We start from the raw sequence: 19351 nt of genomic DNA on the forward strand, positions 1-19351 counted from the left end.
TTTTGTACAACATTTGCAACTGCTTTTTATCACTTAATTAGAAGCACCACAAATTAAAATTGTCATGTTATAGGGACTACTGAACAGACATTTAGAAGTTGATTTTAAATTTAAAAGTATTTAAAATTAAAATAAAGCTATGTAAACACTTGCATTTTTACAACACTACAAGTGTGTCCCATCAGGTAATGAAAAGTTCTACACACACTTGTGGTCTTCATCCTCACTTGAACACTTGGGCCAAATACAGGAAATACGTCATATAAGTAGTCAAGTGGTCAAGTTCAAAGACCGCAAGTGTGGGTATTTGGACAAGGCAAGCGTCGTGAACGCGAGTCCACTAGTGACGCAGTAGAGATGAAAATGTGGAATAAAGTTGTTATTTTTGTTTTCTTTGCACAAAAAAAATATCTTAAATTGTGTTCCGAAGATGAACGGAGGTCTTACAGGTTTCGAACAACACGAGGGGGAGTAATTAATGACAGAATTTTTGTTATTTTTGGGTGAACTAACCCTTTAAGACATTTTCTGCCACCTACAGGCAGTTTTAGTGTCATATTTAGAGTATCATTTCATAAAAAAAAAAATAATAATATTTGCATATTAATAACAAATTTGAAATGGAAAAAAATCCATATTAATAAAAAAAATTCTAATTAAAGGGATAGTTCACACACAAAAAATGAAAAAAAAGCTTCTTTTTGTAATATCTATTACATGCTTTTCTCATGTTACACAGTAATGACTTTAAATTAGCTTTTGTGGGTAACTTCTCAGCTAAATTTGATGTGCAATTAATATACAATTGATTAGATTAGCTTGATTAGCCTACATTAGGTTAAACATTTTAATCGATTGACAGCCCTAATTGAAATACCACTTTGTACTAACATGATTGTCCTACATACCCATGCAAATCTGAATTTGTCCCTAAACCTTAAAAGTTTGTGGTGCAGATTATAACGCATCCAGTGGACCATAAAGTTGCGTGCTTCATAAATGTGTTTATTGGGTGAATTTCTCATTTCATATGCAGACACACACTTCAGTTCAGTGAGCTCATACTGCATTCACAGAGGTCATACGCTATAAATTAAATTAAATACAGTTGTTGATTATAAGGACTTTGTGGATCGCAGTTCTTAGACTTAATTAAATATAGAGTATCATGCACCTTTTCCCCAACTGACCCTCTCTCATTCTTTTAACACATCAATGAGATTGATAAATGATCAATAAACTGCTCCCAGCAGTATATGACACTTTAACCAGTCATTTTCAAAACAAACAATATATGATTTAATGTTAGATCAGTGCCTAAAGTCAACATGAACTTGCTTACATAGTCCAATTTATGCATAATGCAATACATTTCCGGGTGAAACAGAATATTTAACGAGATTTGGTGTTCCTGGTCAAAAATGACCGGATTTGAAAAAACGAAAAATGCTTGTAAATCTCTTATTATGCTATATTTTTTACCAGATCTTGGATTCAGTCTTTTTGTCAATTTGTTTGCTTTCAATGTGCACAGGTTTTGTATTTCTTTTTTAAACTGAATTGATCATATGTCTCATAGATTTGACCTTAAGCACCTCAGTTTTTTGAGTGAAAGAAGCATAATTTGTGGATAATTTTGGCAATGTTCACTCAGAAACTGAAGTGCATGAGCTCAGATCAATGCTCACGATCAATCCGTTCCAAAAAAGAAACACAAAACCTGTACTAAATGAAAGAAAACATGTTGATGAAAAGATTGAAACCAAGTGCAAAAATTATCCAGTTTATTTGGAAAGTTGCTGTACCCTATGTGAGTAAAGTCAGTAGGTTGTAGTCTAACGCCATAACATTAACAAGCATTTTTGGGAAAAATAAAAACCTCTCCGAACACAACATGGAAGTAAAAGGGGTCAGTTTTGATTGCATGTTGACTTTTCCATGTTTTACTGAAGCATTTATTCTCAAAATACATGTAAAAAAAACAAAAAACATATTGGTTTCTCTTCTTCTTGCATGTCGCAACTTTCCATGTTCTGTACAACTTTGATCTCTTTCTTTACTGTCTGGCATCCAGAGTTCAGCAACCTGCCGTCTGACTGACTGTCTTGTGGTCTTGAATTGATGATATAGTCTGTATGCATGCAGATATGGAGCAACACTACAGATCCTTGTGCTTGAACCAGCTTTGACAGATTCGACCCTCGTTCTATTGTTTGGATGCAGAGCAAATGTAGAGACCTTTCTGTCAGGCATATTATGGATCTGAAACAGCCTCAGCGTGGCTCTCGATTCACATGGAGAACATTCTCTGTGGATGAAAACAGGGAAAGTGAGCTTACTGTGAAACACTACAATCCCCTGAAACCCACGGCTTAACTACTGCATGGAAAGAATCAGCTTCACATATTCATGTTAAGCGCTTTTGAGCGGCCAAGTTCATGGATGGTGAATATATCAGAGCAATTTTACAATCGTTTTCTGGGAATCGCAGCGCACCGTTGAATCCAGCGAGCTGCCAAAGCCTGTTATTGCGCATGGATGGATTAGAAAATGAACACTGTCAGTTTGTCAGCTGCTGTGAAAATGGAAATAATTGATTTAAAAAGCCCTTGATAGTGACACACAAAACAGCAGCTTATTCTCATGAGAAAGACAAAAGCTTTCAAATTCATCTAACAATAAAAACTTTGCCATTGTTTACTCACCCTAGTGTCGTTCTCATCTGTTGCTAATGTCATTTAAATGAATTGAAAGCATATTTGAACGCGATTTGAGAGCTTTTTTGGAGCTCGACAGAACCAGGCCTCATATGAAAAAGATCATTCTGGACCTTCTGCAAAACATCACGGAGGACTGAAAGTCACACGGCATGAGGGTGAGTGAAAGATTACATAATTTTAGTTTTTGGGCAAACTGTTCCTTTAATGCTAAACAGATCAATTAAAAGCCCTGTCTTTATTTGTGTAATTGCCGAGTTTGTATCAGGCAGAAGGACACAATCAGGATCTTAAACGGGACTCCAGATCTCCAGCTGTTGTTTCTTATTTCTCCTAACAGTGTTCTCTGGCTCCCAGATGGCCTCGACAGAGCACTAAACTGTGATCGCACAGTAACATCAGCAGAAGAACACTACATAGAGATGTCTTAAAGGAATAGTTCACCCAAAAATTAAAATTTGCTGAAAATGTAATCACCCTCAGGCCATCAAAGATCCAAGAATTTGTTTCTTCATCTGAAAAGATTTTTTTTTTTTTTTGTAGCATTACATCACTTGCTCACCAATGGATCCTCTGCAGTGAATGGGTGCCGTCAGAATGAGAGTCCAAACAACTGATAAAAACACCACAATAATCCACAAGTAATCCACACCACTCCAGTCCATCAGTTAATGTCTTGTGTAGTGAAAAGCTGTGTGTTTGGAAGAAACAAATCCAGCATTAAGACGTTTTTAACTTCAAACTGTTGCTTCTGGTTAAAATACAAGTCCTCCATCCATAATATTGCTTTCTCCAGTGAACTAGTCATCTGGTCTGAATTAGGAGAGAAATCTGCACAGACCAAGTATCGTTTGGATTTTGATGTGAGCAGACAACAGGAGGTGGACTTTTCACTGGAGGAAGCGTTATTATAGATTATAAACAGACAGTTTGAAGTTAAAATGCCTAAATGATGGATTTATTTTCTACAAACATGCAGCTTTTCACTTCACAAGACATTAACTGATGGACTGGAGTGGTGTGGATTACTTGTGGATTATTGTGATGTTTTTATCAGCTGTTTGGACTCTCATTCTGACGGCACCCATTCACTGCAGAGGATCCATTGCTGAGCAAGTGATGTAATGCTACATTTCTCCAAATCTGATGAAGAAACAAACTCATCTACATCTTGGACAGCCTGAGGGTGAGTAGATTTTCAGCAAGCTATTTCTTTAGGATGCTAAAAAATGAACTGACCATTTTATCGTTAAAGGTGAGGTAAGCGATTTTTCAAAAACGCTTTAGAAAACTGATTCGACAAAAGAGGAAACCATCTGCGGAAGAAACGAAGGCTTAAGGCAATAAGGCAAGAAGTAGGACCCGTGTAAATATCGGATCAGCTTTCCAGCGCTGGAGAGAACTCAAGGAGCGGAAGGCCTGCGATCGGATGCCGAGGTTGCTTTGTTTCTTTGTTTCACCGTGTCTGCGCCGCAACAGCTAAAGTCTGTCTAGCACACTGGACGCGATAAAGCGACCGTTGAAAATCATTTGAAATTCGTGTCAATACGTCATAAATAGAACACAGCAGCAGTTTTCTGTCGGGGATTTGTCATGTCGTGCCGCATCTAGTGTAGACCATAGATATGTATATATATCTATGGTGTAGACAGCATCACTGATTATGAGTTCTAAAGTATTTTGTCGCCCTGCACCACTCGCGTCCGTTGTAGACACGGTGTAACATTGGTTTTGCTTTGTTTGACGGAACTAATCGTTGCCTGGGTTGCGTACATATGTGTGGGGCGGAGCTATCAAAATAGGGGCGAGACCCTTTTGGGGTAGGGGCGTGTTTGTTTTGGTGATTTCAAATGTCAACATTGGCTACCAGAAATCGCTTACCCCACCTTTAAAGTGAAGAGCACTAAACTTGCTTAGTAGCTTTTTCTCCTTTGCAATACAAGTCACAAATGTGCGTCAAAACCTTCATTATAGGAATATTCTGGGTTCAACGCAGGGTAAATCTGTAAAATAATGTTGTTTACCAGTAATTTAGACTCCTCCCTCAGTTTATACAGATAAATAAAATGTATGATTACAGTAGTGGACACCTATGGGGTGAGACATTTGGGAAAGTTTAGAAGCAGAAATGTGATGCTTATATTTATAAATATTTTGATCAACTTTTACGTACAAAACAAAATTGTGTTATTGATCAAAGTTGATTCAGAATGTGTTACTGAATTGCAAGGAAACAAAAGGCATTAGTATAATTTTAGGAATAATATCAAATTCCTTGACTGTCAGAACATTTAGTCTCCAAAATGGGTGAATCATAAGTATCAGTTTATCCACTGAACATGCTTAACTAATATCAATATGGTTTAAAATGTTATTCACAATTTATGGAGGTTTCCTGACCTTAGTTCAATGCCCTTATACTGTACATAGATATATAGAACATACATTATGATAGAAATAAATATTTCCTCCCCCGTTTTCTTCCTAGCATTTCCTATCAAATCTCAATATATAAATAATCAATAAACCCAAAATATAAAATAAAACAGAATGTTTCTATGTATTCTGAACAAAAAAAAATATTTATTTAGTGGAATCACAAAATTAATTCAGTGACATTTAATACAATACATTTCATTACTCTGGAAACCCCCACAAGCAGTTTTACTGAATAAAACCTTAGTGAAATGGTAAATGGAAAAATAAATACTAAAGGGGGAAAAAATAAACAGTGAAGGGTTAGTTAAAGTGTTTTAGCACAAAAAACACACATGCACACATTCCAATTGTCTGAGATCCAACTATAAATGTCTGTACATGAAGGCTGATTTGACATACAGTATTTACAATATTACAATCATGTATCTCAATCTAGAAATGGAGGCCCCAGTGCCAATGATTGCTTTGTTTTACATTGCAACGCTTTTGTTCAGATTTCATTCAGTTCGGTAGTGCTTAGTTTAAATTCCAGTGCCACATTAACATGAGCCAATCTCAGCTCTTTCCTCCGGCTCCGGCTGCAGAGCTGCAAACTGCAGATTTCCTCAGTTCAATTTTCATAAACTGGCTCTCAGAATGTGACGTTGTGGACAAGACCGCTTTCCCTGTTTTCATACCTTTTGACAAGGGGATTCGTGTTGCCGTGGAGCGAGATGACTGCACATCCATTCCGTGCTGAGAAAAAAGGAAAAGGGAAACATGAGATCACATTTTAGAGTGTTTTTTTTTTCTTCAATTTTTACTAACCATGTGTTTGCCATAGTAAGTGCATCTTGTGTTTGCATTTATGCAGGTTAACTTTCTGTTTCTGAAAATGAAAGTTTTAACCTGTTTATAAAGGGGTCTTAAATGGTCAGTTATTTATGCAAAAAAAAGTTAAAAGCAAAAATAAATATAATAAAATTCAAACAAATATATAGTTTAAATGAATATATAGTTTTATAAAAAAAAATAGGGTGGCCATTCATATAATATGTTATCCTGGAATGTTATTAAGTCTAAGTCTTTACAAATTATATTCATTTTTTTCAATTATTCATTATGCTATAATATATATATACATATCTATATCTATATATATATCTCTATATACACTTTTCATTATTTATTTTTATCTAATATTAAAAACTATTCAATATTTGCAAATGTAAATTATATTTTATTCTTTACAATTGGTGCTTGATTTAGTAGGTTTTGCTAGGCAAGGATAGGAAGGTTAGCCTAGTTCTGGTCACACATTATTCAATTTTATAACAGGTTAAACATGAGGGGACAGGTAAGTTTGTGTCACTATTTAAAGGATTTTCTTGACAAGCTTTCTTGGGTGACAAGCACGTCAGTACATTCCAGTGTTTGTTAACGATAATGGATAGGGAGATTGAATTTGATTTATCTATACCTTGAAAGAGAGCTACCTAGGGAGCAGACACCCCCTGATATCATTTTGAAACATTTCAGAAGCAACTGAAATATAAAAGATTGAATATGATCATTTGGTTTTTAGGGACACAAAATCACAAAGTATTAATTGTTAAATGACTATTCTTTTTATTTGATTCACTCACTTTTCTATCACAACGTTCCGCATCTTCCAAAATCATAATGAATCTGGTACTCACCACAGATTGAGTAGACCTGGATGGGGCCGAGGTGATGGGGGTTATTGTGATGCTGCTGGTCATCTTGCCTTGGATCACGTTCCCGACATTAGCTGACGTCTGTCTGGGAGCGCGCAGAACCGTCCCCATTTGCATCTCTTTGCTGTCTGAACTTACACCATTAGGCCAAACCGTAACTGAGCCACTTCTGTCATCCTGAGGTTTCTTGAACCCTGGTGACCCCAGGTGGATGTGGATCTTGTTGTCCTCTGTGGTAATAATATTGGAGTTGTATTTCCGGATGGGCGTTGGAACCGTCTGCTTTTCAGGGGTCAACTTGAACACGGCCCTGCCCATGGTCATCTCATGGGGTTCTGGGGAGATGGACACCTGGGAGACTGGAGTTGCGCTAACGGTTATGATGGACAGAGGAGAAGCAGGATGCTCCGAGTAAGAGCCCTTACCCTTCTCTGGAGATTTAGCTCTGGAGATGGCCGTTATAGTGACTGGAGACTTTGTCCGTTCAGCTGGCCCTTCGTTGGTTTTGGACTTTGGCAGGATAGAAGTAGGAACGATTGTTATGCGTGGTTTCTGGAGCCCAAGAGTTGGGATGATGGTGGTACTGGAGAAGAAGTCCTCAGCACATAGACTGGTGATCTCCAACGTGGCAGTGCTGCTCCGATGGTCTGGAGTCACCTTAATATGGAGTGGCTGACCGGGTTTCTGAGACATGGTTAGTTCTGGTGATGAGCATGATGTCGTTCCATTTAACTCCTGGGTTGATGGAACTTCCTGAGTGATAGTAACAGCTTCTTTCTTCTTCATCCAAGGGTTCCAAGACTTCCTCGTCCCCAACTCTGCAGCTGCCGGCGGGTAACGGTCCAACACAGTTGGCTTCTTGAGACCTTTCTGCCTCAGATTACTCATGATGTGATTTTCCTCTAGAACAGACTTCTGGATGAACACAGCTGGAGTCTCGTCTTCGATGTGTTCGTTCATGTCTGCGTCGGTCTGTACTGCAGTGGAAGCAAGAGGAACATCCACAATCCTCCTTCCATTCATGCTGGGTCTAAGTGCACGGCTGTAACGCTTCGTAGCTTCTAACTCTTTGGTTAGTTTGAGAACTTCTTGACTCATGTTTTTCTTTTTATCCTCCTCTTCATTGAACCGCTGCTGGAGAACCGTGTAGTCCACCTGAAGCTGAGATAGTTGATCCTCCTTGTTCATGAGCTCATGAATCTTCTCCTTTAGAGCTTGGACATCGACCTGAAGATCTCTCGTTTTGGCCTCCTCCATCTTGCAGCGTAGCCTCAGCTCAGCTTCTTGGCTTACCAACTCTCCTTTTTCTATGGCCTTGTTCTTGGTGATCTGCGTCTTCATTTCCTCCAGGAGCTGGGAAAGAGCGTTGGCTTTGTCTTGCTCGGTTCTGAACTTCTTCTCAAGCATGTCGTACTCGTCCTCTGTCTTCAACAAATCGCCCTCCACAACCTCAAGCTGTTTAAGTCGGTTCCTGAGTCTCTCAATCTCCATTGTGAGCTCTTTAACCTTGTTGTCCTCATCAGGATACCCAACTTTGTCTACATTAGCTCTGTTTCTTGAAGATTCCCACTCAGCTTCCTCTTGCTCGTCCATTTTACTTTGTATCTGACATAACTTTATACTGAGATCCTTTCGTTTCTCCTCTTCACTTGCAAGTTTAGATTTCAGGTCATCTTTTTCCTTGGTAAGAGCGGACACTTTCATCTCCATTTCGGACTTCAGTTTAAGAAGCTTCTTACTTTCCTCAATTAGCTTTTCTGTGACCTCCATGACTTTGCATTGCTCCGCTTTAAACAGTTTGTTCATCTCCTCACTTTTCTGCTCTTCCTGTTTGATTCGTTCTGCCATGTTCTTCCTCTCATCCATTAGGATCACAGTGAATGACTTTAGTTTGGTCAAGTCGTCTTTTAAACCCATCTCAGCCTTTTCCAGCCTCGATTCTGAGCACTCAAGTTCTTTGATATGGTTTTTAACTGTTTCCAGCTCACACGCCATGCTCTTTGTCAAGGTTCTTTCTTTCTCCAGGTTGTTGTGAAGCTGGACACATTCAGATTTGCTCACATTGAAAGCTCCCTCCAGTTTCTCCAGGTCCACCATCCTCTTTTGCAGTTTTTCAACCTCTAGTTTCAGCTCACGACTGTGATTTTCCTCATCCTGAAGCCTCCTCTTTAGCTCCTTGCACTGTGCTTCTGTTTTCGTGATCTCCTCATCCTTGCCCTCCATTTCCAGAACTCTCTTCCGAAGGTTCTCCAGCTCGGCCATGAGGCTTGAGTTCCCGCACTCCCCTCTGCTTATTTTGTCCCGCAGGTCCTGAAGGTCCTCCTCAGACTTCTGCAGCGTACGATTGGCCTCCTCCAACTCCTCAATCGTGCGTGACATGCTGGCCAGCTTCAGACGCAGCTGTCGACTTTCAGACTCCTGCTTGGCCAGCTTGGCGGTCATCTCCTCATGTTCCTGTGAAGATTTGGAGGTCTTATGTTCTAGGTCGAGCTCCAGCCTTTGGATCCTCTGACTGTCTTCTTTAGCTTTACTGTTGATGAGCTCCAACTGCTGCTCTCTTTCATGTAGCTTCTTGCTGAGATCCTGGACCTTCTGTCTTTGCTGGTCAATCTGTTCAATGTGAAGCTGCCTTTCATCCACCAGCATCAGGGCAAATGATTTCAACTTAACCAACTCCTCCTGAACTTTCTCAAGACGTTTGCTGTGATCCTTGTCCTTGCGAGTCTGGTATGCCTTCTCTTGCTCCAACAGTGTCTTAAGTCTGGTGAAATCAAATAGAAAGAGATTCACAATGATTAATTCATATAAAGGTCAAATTGTACAGTCCTTTTTATTAAAAGTTAAACTTTTTTTATTAAAGTTAATCAGAAACAACAAAGAGAGAGCAAAGAGAGAGTCAACCATCGGGTATATTTTATTAAAAAAATTTATATATTTTTTTTTATATACTTCACACACACACACACACACACACACACACACATTATATATATATATATATATATATTTTTTTTTTTATTTTTTTTTTATTAAGGTAAATTAAGACATTATTGAGAAATATCATAATAAATATACATAAAAATATTGTGTGAAGTGAATGAAAAACTATGTGTAAAGAAGACAAGCATGAGCGTTGTGAGAAAAGGAACAGTGTCTGAATACTTTAGTGATTTTCTCTGACAGTAGTTACTGAACATTTCATGCTTGCATGATCACAGAATCGAAACAGCTCATGCGCAGCTTAGCACACCAACGGGAATAAGTTCCCACCTGACAAAAAGTGTACTAGCACATCACAACAGAGGAATTTGTGCCAACAAGGGCACTTGAAGAAAAGTCTATGATGCTGGTGAATGTTTACACTGATCTAGCTCTGCGGGAGTCTCCCTGTCGAGAGGACCATGTCCTTTGCGAAATAAGTGCCAGACACTGCACAGAGTTTGCAGCATATTTCCTTCGTTATTCCATGATCTAATTTCCTCACTACGCGCTTTTGTGAATTTTACAGCAGTTAAGACACTATAACATATCCAAACAGATCCATGAATGAATACTGTCAGCCTACTTGCATTCATTTCAAACTGTTTTCAAACTCACCATCTAGCTGGAAAGGAGTGCAGGTAGGTCCATGCCTAACATGTTTTTGAAGTGAGTCTGCTCAAAGCATCACTGAACGGTTCCCTGAATTAGCCATCACATTCCAACCATGAGCGCAATGAAAGGTGAATGTTGTGTGAAACAGCATTGCCCCACTTGCTGGTGATATCATCCCACTGACATAGAGCTGTTCTGCCCTTGTTTGGGCAAAGGAGGCGGAGCCATCGGTGAGCTTTTCATGCACTCTTTTCTCAGCTTTCCTCTCTTATTCTCTTCCCCGAGATTGAAGTCGGGATATTGTTTTAGGAAACAGTCAATTAGAGCTCTGGTCAATGCACTAAATCCTCTGTATCATTTCAAGGGTTCCCTTTCCATCTCATATAAACAATAAAATGACCCAATTATTTCCTTTCTCACATGCAACCAAGTGTTCCCATGGGAACAGACAACAATGCAAGGGAAAAGTTTTGTTTCATAAGAGAACAATGTTGCACTCTCGGATCAGATGAAGCCCTGTCAGAAATGCAACAAGAATGCAGATTTGACACACTAAATGAATAAAAAGTAAAAAGGTCATTACTCAGCAAGTAATATTTTGTAAAAGGTTGAATCATTTAATTATTGCAGGAAGTTTACTGATAGTTGGTCATTTTCTGGCAAAGGTTTAAGATGACAGCTGGGAAAATCTACTGAAATCATCAGATCCACTGTGGCATGAGCAGCGAGAGACTTGTAAATCATAAATCATGTGAATGGTGATAGAATGACATCATCTTTTGGTGTCTAGTATAAATGTGCTTGCGATTTAAATTACAGCCTGAATATCAAGAGCACATGAAACTTCCAGATGTAGTTTTAATTGGAGATGTTTGCTAACGCACCTACAGTAAGAATTAAACTTTCATGTGCAACTATTGCTTCAAGCGATCAGACATAATATTTTCCTGGAAGATGATAAAACGGGTGAAAAAATCCCCTAGATGTGTTAATTGGATCCCATCTATCTTAGCAACCACCTTGAAACCATCCAGAAAACCCTAGCAAACACCAAACATCTGCCTTATTTTAAGTTTTACTTAAATGCTGGATTTTACTTTGCAGTAAACATGAAACAGCATTCACAAGCATTTTCCTTTCCTTCACATAATGTGACATTTGCAAGTGAAACTAAATATTAACAAAGGAAATGTATCCATCAGGAATTGACTGGATCATTAAAAGTGGCCCACTGTTTTAAATATACATACACTGTATACACACACACACACACACACATATATTGACTTGACGTGATGAAACATCACACTTGTTGATGGTAAAATCATTAGTATCTGTCTTTCACTGACCTATACGTCAATCAAAGAACAAAACTAGCTGTCCTCATCAGATTACAGTCTTTCTTGAATATGGGACTTCAAGAGGAAAAACAGCAAGTGTAAATGTCATGTGAAAGAGAGAGGGGTAATTTGAGGAGGAACGGCATTGCGGATGCTTCTAGAAGCTCAACACACAGCAGTTTTATATTCCTGGCGGGATTCCCCGCAATCGCCCGGCGTTCAGTCCCAGGTGGCGCGGCACTGGCGTGACCTCACCTGCTATGAATCTCTGAAATGAGAGAATTATGAAGGAATGTCCAAACACACGGGCTGGAGATAAGTGTGATAAGTGGAAGGAAGGAGTGTGACTGAACGGTGCCACTGCAACAAACTAGAAATGGCATTTTTATAGATTTGCCATGATTTTTTTTTGACGGTGCATCACACAAATGAGCTCCTTTTTTAAAAATGCAGTACAATTAAAATGAAAAACAAAAGATTCCATTTATATTTATGCTATATCTACAAAACGCATGTCCACAGAACCTTAGAGTCCAGAACAAATTTCCATTTGGAGACAACAGAGCATTTTCCAGGTTTTATTAAGCTTCCAGGTTCCAAGTTTTGAGCTAAATATCATTTGCTACTCAAGCTCAGGGTGGTAAATGGGAAGTCAGGGGACCGTGACTGCGGTCGACCACTATAGGGGGTCTTATCAGAAAATGAATGAACTCATTGTCTCTGTCAGGAATTGTTTAGATTTTGCAGTTATGAGTCACCTGATTTTCCAAAGATAAATATATTGTTTAATAAATAATTTGAATGTAGCATATGAGAGCTTTTCATAATATTAAATGGGAAATAAAATACACTACCATTCAAAAGCTTGGGGCCAGTTGATTTTAATGTTTTGTTTTTTAAATAAATACTTTTATTCAGCAAGGACGCATTCAATTGAGCAAAGTAAAGTGCTACGTAATCCGCTGGAACGCCGCCCTCTCGTGAAGGTGAAGCTTGTGAAGCTACTGCAGAGATTACGGTTTATAAAGTTTTAAATATGAATATTTTCTCACACAAATGCATCAGTTTGCTTCAGAAGGCCTTTATTACAGCAAATCAGCATATCAGAATGATTTCTGAAGGATCATGTGACACTGAAGACTGGAGTAATGATGCTGAAAATTCAGCTTTGATCACAGGAATAAAATATACATTTGAAATTATATTCTTCTTTTAAATCAATAATATTACTGTTTTTACTGTTTTTTTAATCAAATAAATTCTGCCTTGGTGAGCATAAGAGACTTCTTTTAAAAAATATTTAAAAATCTTACCCACCCCAAACTTTTGAGCAGTAGTGTATATGCAATTACATAGGCTGATTTCAGTAATAAAAGTCTACACTGCAAAAAATATATACTTAATACCCTTTGTGTGTGTGTGTGTGTGTGTGTGTGTGTGTGTGTGTGTGTGTGTGTGTGTGTGTGTGTGTGTATTTAAAAAGCAAAGTAAAGTGCTACGTAATCCGCTGGAACGCCGCCCTCTCGTGAAGGTGAAGCTTGTGAAGCTACTGCAGAGATTACGGTTTATAAAGTTTTAAATATGAATATTTTCTCACACAAATGCATCAGTTTGCTTCAGAAGGCCTTTATTACAGCAAATCAGCATATCAGAATGATTTCTGAAGGATCATGTGACACTGAAGACTGGAGTAATGATGCTGAAAATTCAGCTTTGATCACAGGAATAAAATATACATTTGAAATTATATTCTTCTTTTAAATCAATAATATTACTGTTTTTACTGTTTTTTTAATCAAATAAATTCTGCCTTGGTGAGCATAAGAGACTTCTTTTAAAAAATATTTAAAAATCTTACCCACCCCAAACTTTTGAGCAGTAGTGTATATGCAATTACATAGGCTGATTTCAGTAATAAAAGTCTACACTGCAAAAAATATATACTTAATACCCTTTGTGTGTGTGTGTGTGTGTGTGTGTGTGTGTGTGTGTGTGTGTGTGTGTGTGTGTGTGTGTGTATTTAAAAAGCAACATGTTTTAGAGTAAAACTGAAAAAAAATGACCCCAAATATAACCATGATGCATCCTTAAAAAAAATAAAAAAAATTTAATCATATTTTCTATCTGCATTTACAAGTAACGACATTTTTGAGGGGAAATATACTTAATATGTAATATTATTAATATTTCTTCATACACATTTATTTACGTAGCTGCTTTGATCCCTCCGATATGACGACACGCTGAGCTTCCAGAAAAGCTACTGATCCCCAGGTTGTCATTTATGATCATCTGTGTCTATTCATGTCCATATATAGCTCAGATGATGCTGTTATAATGACTGGAGCTCTGCAGGGCCTCAATCTGCCTGTTTCACAATCCCAGAAGAACACCACACTAATGACAGGCCTCTCTGATACCGTCACCCCTTCTTCCACAACTATAAGGCCCTTTGTGTGATTTAGGACAGCCTGTGGTAGAACAGCCAATATAATCATGTGCAATTCATAGCTTTGATGCCACGTGGTTGTAGTCGCTTTAAAATGAATCTACGGTGAGAAGTGTTTGCCTTTTTTTCAGTATAGTATATAAGAACATTATACTACACCAAACAAATTGACATAGAAACAAGTTTCTATGCCAATTTTCGCTTAGAACTTGCTTGTAGATTTCACAATTACAAAGAAACGGCTATAGTAACACATTGAATTAAACACAAAATTTTGAAGCAGAAAATCTAAAATAATATTTTCTTGTAAAACATACTCAAATAATCTTTGTTTTATTTACAACTTTTGAAAAATAATTTTTATGGTGTAGAAAACTACCTTTAAAAAACTCCCCTTAGCATTTGTCTTAGCATTATATATATATACACACACACACACACACACGTTTAAAAAAAACTAACAAAATTACAAAAACACTACAAAATTACAAAAAAAGTCAAATTAAAACAAAAATAGAAAAGAAAAAGAAAAATGAACTCAAAATATTAATAGAAACTACAATACTATCCCAATGATACTAAAATAACACATTTCAGATCAAATATAAAAACCTTTATAATGTCACGCTTCATTCTAGCCACTGTAAGAAAATGATTCTAGCATTTTTTCTACTTTAAGAGCACATTTGACTGAAAATCCTGATTCATTCCTATGTAAAGCTCATCTCCTCACCTCTCTCTCTCCTGCTCCAGCAGGTTAGTGAAATCATCGCTTTTGTTCATGAAGTCGACGTGTTTGCGCTTTTCATTGTCCAGGTCGGTGACGGTGCGTCGGTGGCATTTCTCTGCTAAGAGCAGCTGCTCTAACATCCGTCTGTACGTCTCCTGGTGCTTCTCCTCCAAACGGTCCAGCTTTAGAGACAGAATGATTATCGCCATCATAAACTGCTTGCACTGGCACAACAATATGTTCAAATCTGCATTCTAAATTCAGGTTTAGAGATGAATATGGCACCTCTATCATAGGGATCTCATAGACATCGTCTCTAATCAAGTCTCCGCTGGTCATCAGACCGTCTCTCTGCAGAGCTTGAAGAGGTTTGACCGGAACCGCAGATCCGTAATGAGCTTCCAGAACCTCGGGCCGTGTTCTCTCAGACTGCAGCATGTGGATAATGTCTTCACGGGCCTAAAGGATACGATCACTGCTTTACTGTGGTACCATAGTACTCTGATATACAGCATACCATGGCACTGAATGTATATCATATTCAAATACCACAGTATTTCCATGATACTCCAAACAAAGAATACTTTGGTATTAACATAGCACATGTTTAAAAAAAATCATGGCATGCCATAGTATCCTATGTTTTAAGAATATATACTACAATGAAAACTTTTTTGGTGCAGAAGCAATTTTCTACACCAGTTCTTTTATTTAGAAATTGCTAGTAAATTTCACAAACCATTACAAAGAAAATTATAACACATTGAATTAAAGTTATAAATATTTTCTTGTAAAACATACTCCAATAATCTTGTCATTCAGTAATAATGTTTTACTGACAACTTTCAAAAAAAAAAAAAAAAAAACATTTTTTACAGTGCAGAAAACTATCTTTTACAAACTTCCCTAAGCATTTGTCGTTTGCTAAATCAATTGTCAATCTGTTTAAAAGCATGATAAAAAAAATTAACTGGTTTAAATAAAAATTTATACAACTGAAAATGAAATATTTTAAAGGAATTTTCCAAGGATTTGTATCATGTCTCATGGTGCAAACTGTTTCATTCTCGTTGTGCACCAGCAGGGAGAGCTGTATGCTTCCATAAAGCCATATGACATTGTCTGTGTAAAGAACATCATATTATCATACTTCTTTTACAATTTCTTCACTATATGTACAGTATGTATACTGTGTGCAGTATGCACAGATTATCCAAATTATTTACACTACCATTCAAAAGTTTGGAAATGTTTTAATGTTTTTAAAATAAATCTCTTTTGCTCACAAAGGCTGCATTTTTTTCATCAAAAATACAGTAAAAACAGTAATATTGTGAAATATTATTACAATTTCAAATAACTCTTTTCTATTTGAATACCATTTAAAATTTAATTTATTCCTGTGATCAAAACTGAATTTTCAGCATCATTACTCCAGTCTTCAGTGTCGCATGATCTTCAGATATCATTCTAATATGCTGATTTGCTGCTCAAGAAACATTTCTGATTATTATCAGTGTTGAAAACAGTTGTGCTGCTTCATATTCTTGTGCAAACTGTTTTTTTTTCTTCTTTTGATATTTTTAATAAATATAAAGTTCACAAGAACAACATTTATGTGAAACAGAAATGTTTTAAATGTCATGAATGTCACGTTTGATCAATCTAATGCATTCCTGATGAATAGAAGTATATAAAAAATCTTGATGACCCCAAACTTATGACAGCAGTGTTTTTCAATTTTCAAAATGTGCAGTACACAAGCATGGCACTCAGTACAATACAATAGGTTCCACCAAAATACTATAGCTTACTCACTGTTTGCGCTGTAAAATCATAATATATTATTATGGAATCACTGTATAAAAATCTATAAAGCATCATGCAGTCAAACCTCACCTGAACTTCTCCCTCCATGACTCCCAGCAGATGGATGAGATCTTCTTTGGAGAGGTCCATCAGTCTGGCTCTCCTCTGCTGCATCTCACAAGGCATCTGAGGCTTTTTCAAAGTCCCAGAAACAGCCTTCTCCTCACTGCTCTCTTTTTCCTCCCGAGCTTTGGATTTCATCCTCATCAGCTCCTGTTTGCTTCCCTCTTTCTCAGTGTCGAGGATTTTAGCGAGCGGCTTCAGTGGTCTGTTCTCTGGCCCCTCCATATCGCTGGTCCTGGACCTCATCTTCACCTGCAGGTGCAAACAAAGATGAACATCATCCACAGATACACCTGCGACAATCTCCTGAAAACATCACACAGTTAGAACAATGAAACATCTAATAACTTTCAGCACACTGCAAATAATGTTCTTTCTCTGTATTTTTGTCTTGTTTTCCAGAACAAATATCTAAACATTCCTAAAACAAGATACATTTACTTAAAGGGTCAGTTCACCCTAAAATGAAAATTAGTCTGTGTTTTACTCACCCACGAGGCATCCTAGGTGTTTATGTCTTTCTTCTTTCAGACGAATCCAGTCGGAGTTATTTAAAAAATTGTCTTTGATCTTTCAAGCTCTATCATTGCAGTCAGCGGGTGTTGCAGTGCTCCAGTCCAAAAGAAGTTAAATAAAAAGCGCCCATGCATAAAAAAAAGTGTCTCACACGGCTCCGGGGGGTGAACAAAGGCCTCCTGTAGCGAATCGATGCGTTTTTGTAAGAAAAATATCCATATTCAAAACGTAATAATCACTTGAATCTAGCTTGCGCTCACTGTTGTAGACGGAAGCAGCTCCGGGCGGATGACGTAGGACGTCGGCGTTGTGCATGCGCCGCTCAGAAGTGACGAACACAGAAATGCAGCAGAGAGATCAAAACAAAACAACGGTCACTAATTACAAGTACAAAATGAGGATTTGTAAAGAAGAATGTCAGAGGATTTCGATATAAGCCAAGAGGAGACTGGTTTTCCTTTGCTAAAGTAAGGAAACTTTGCTTCCTTTGCTCCTGTTAACAAATGTTGGTTTTCACGAGACTCACTGGCGTATGCGCAGCACTGACCTCATACGTCATCCTCCCGGAGCTGCTTCTGTGTAGGACTGTTGGCGCAAGCTACATTAAAGTGATTATTACATTTTGAATATGGATATTTTTCTTACAAAAACGCATCGATTCGCTACAGGAGGCCTTTGTTCACCCCCCGGAGCCGTGTGAGACACTTTTTTTTTATGCATGGGCGCTTTTTATTTCACTTCTTTTGGACTGGAGCACTGCAACACCCGCTGACTGCAATGATAGAGCTTGAAAGATCAAAGACCATTTTTAATATAACTCCGACTGGATTCGTCTGAAAGAAGAAAGTCATATACACCTAGGATGCCTCGGGGGTGAGTAAAACGCAGCCTAATTTTCATTTTTGGGTGAACTAACACTTTAAGGAGCAAAATTAGTTAATTAAGTCTAGTTTTCTGAAAAATGTATCAAAATGAAGTGAGTTTTTGCTTAAAACAAGAAAACATCTGCCAATATTTGTCTTGTTTTAAGCTTAACCTGACTTAATTTTGATCCTTTTTTTCTCAGAAAACAATAATTAATATCTCAAAGGAACAGTTGACTCGTAGTTTTAGTTGCTGAAAATCTATTCACTCTCAGGACATCCAACATGTAGATGAGTTTGTTTCTTCATCAGATTTGGAGAAATTCAGCATTCCATCACTTGCTCAGCAATGGATCCTCTGCAGTGAATGGGTGCCGTCAGAATGAGAGTCCAAACAGCTGATAAAAACATCACAATAATCCACAAGTAATCCACACCACTCCAGTCCATCAGTTAATGTCTTGTGAACCAAAAAACTGCTTGTTTGTAAGAAAAAAATCCATCAGGATGTTTTTTAACTTTAAATCATTCCTTCTGGCCAAAATATAAGTATATAATCCATAATAATGCTTCCTCCAGTGAAAACGTCCATCTACTGTTGTCTCTCACATCAAAATGCACCCACATATTTATTTAAAGCTGTTTTGGCTTGTAAATGGTGCTTGATCTGTACAGATTTCTCTCTTGATTCAGACCAGACGACTTTTTCACTGGAGGAAGTGTTGTTATGGATTATGGACTCGTATTTTAGCTGGAAGCAACAGTTTGAAGTTAAGAACGTCTCAATGATGGATTTGTTTATTACAAGCACGCAGCTTTTCACTTCACAAGACATTAACTGATGGATTGGAGTGGTGTGGATTACTTGTGAATTATTGTGATGATATTTATAATATATTAAATTATTTCACATCTTATGTACAGCTTTTAACAGTATTAAATGAAGAATATAATTCTATACTATAACATTTATAGAATTTTATTATTATATAATTTATAAATATAAAGTGTATGATAAATAATAGACAGACAGACGATAGATAGATAGATAGATAGATAGATAGATAGATAGAT

At 37.5% G+C, this 19351-nt stretch overlaps 1 protein-coding gene across 2 annotated transcripts in view; it reads right to left on the reverse strand.

Annotated features, from left to right (window-relative positions):
• Positions 1-1847: 1847 nt before the first annotated feature.
• Positions 1848-19351, reverse strand: part of LOC107669439 (filamin-A-interacting protein 1-like) — a 27551-nt gene continuing 10047 nt past the window's right edge. The window contains exons 2-7 of one of the 2 annotated variants that reach the window (XM_016461656.1): positions 16866-17150; positions 15252-15425; positions 14970-15148; positions 6836-9614; positions 5834-5891; positions 1848-2308 (exon numbers count right to left, since the gene is read on the reverse strand). In XM_016461656.1, coding sequence (XP_016317142.1) covers positions 2274-2308; positions 5834-5891; positions 6836-9614; positions 14970-15148; positions 15252-15425; positions 16866-17144 — 3504 coding nt within the window. In that variant the 5' untranslated portion in view covers positions 17145-17150 and the 3' untranslated portion in view covers positions 1848-2273. Of the gene's footprint in view, positions 2309-5330; positions 5892-6835; positions 9615-14969; positions 15149-15251; positions 15426-16865; positions 17151-19351 lie in introns of those variants that run through there. The other variant, XM_016461655.1, reaches the window with a different exon arrangement.

The sequence above is a fragment of the Sinocyclocheilus anshuiensis genome, unplaced genomic scaffold (assembly GCF_001515605.1).
Source record: "Sinocyclocheilus anshuiensis isolate Anshui unplaced genomic scaffold, SAMN03320099.WGS_v1.1 scaffold96, whole genome shotgun sequence".
In the NCBI taxonomy this organism is placed as follows: Eukaryota; Metazoa; Chordata; class Actinopteri; order Cypriniformes; family Cyprinidae; genus Sinocyclocheilus; species Sinocyclocheilus anshuiensis.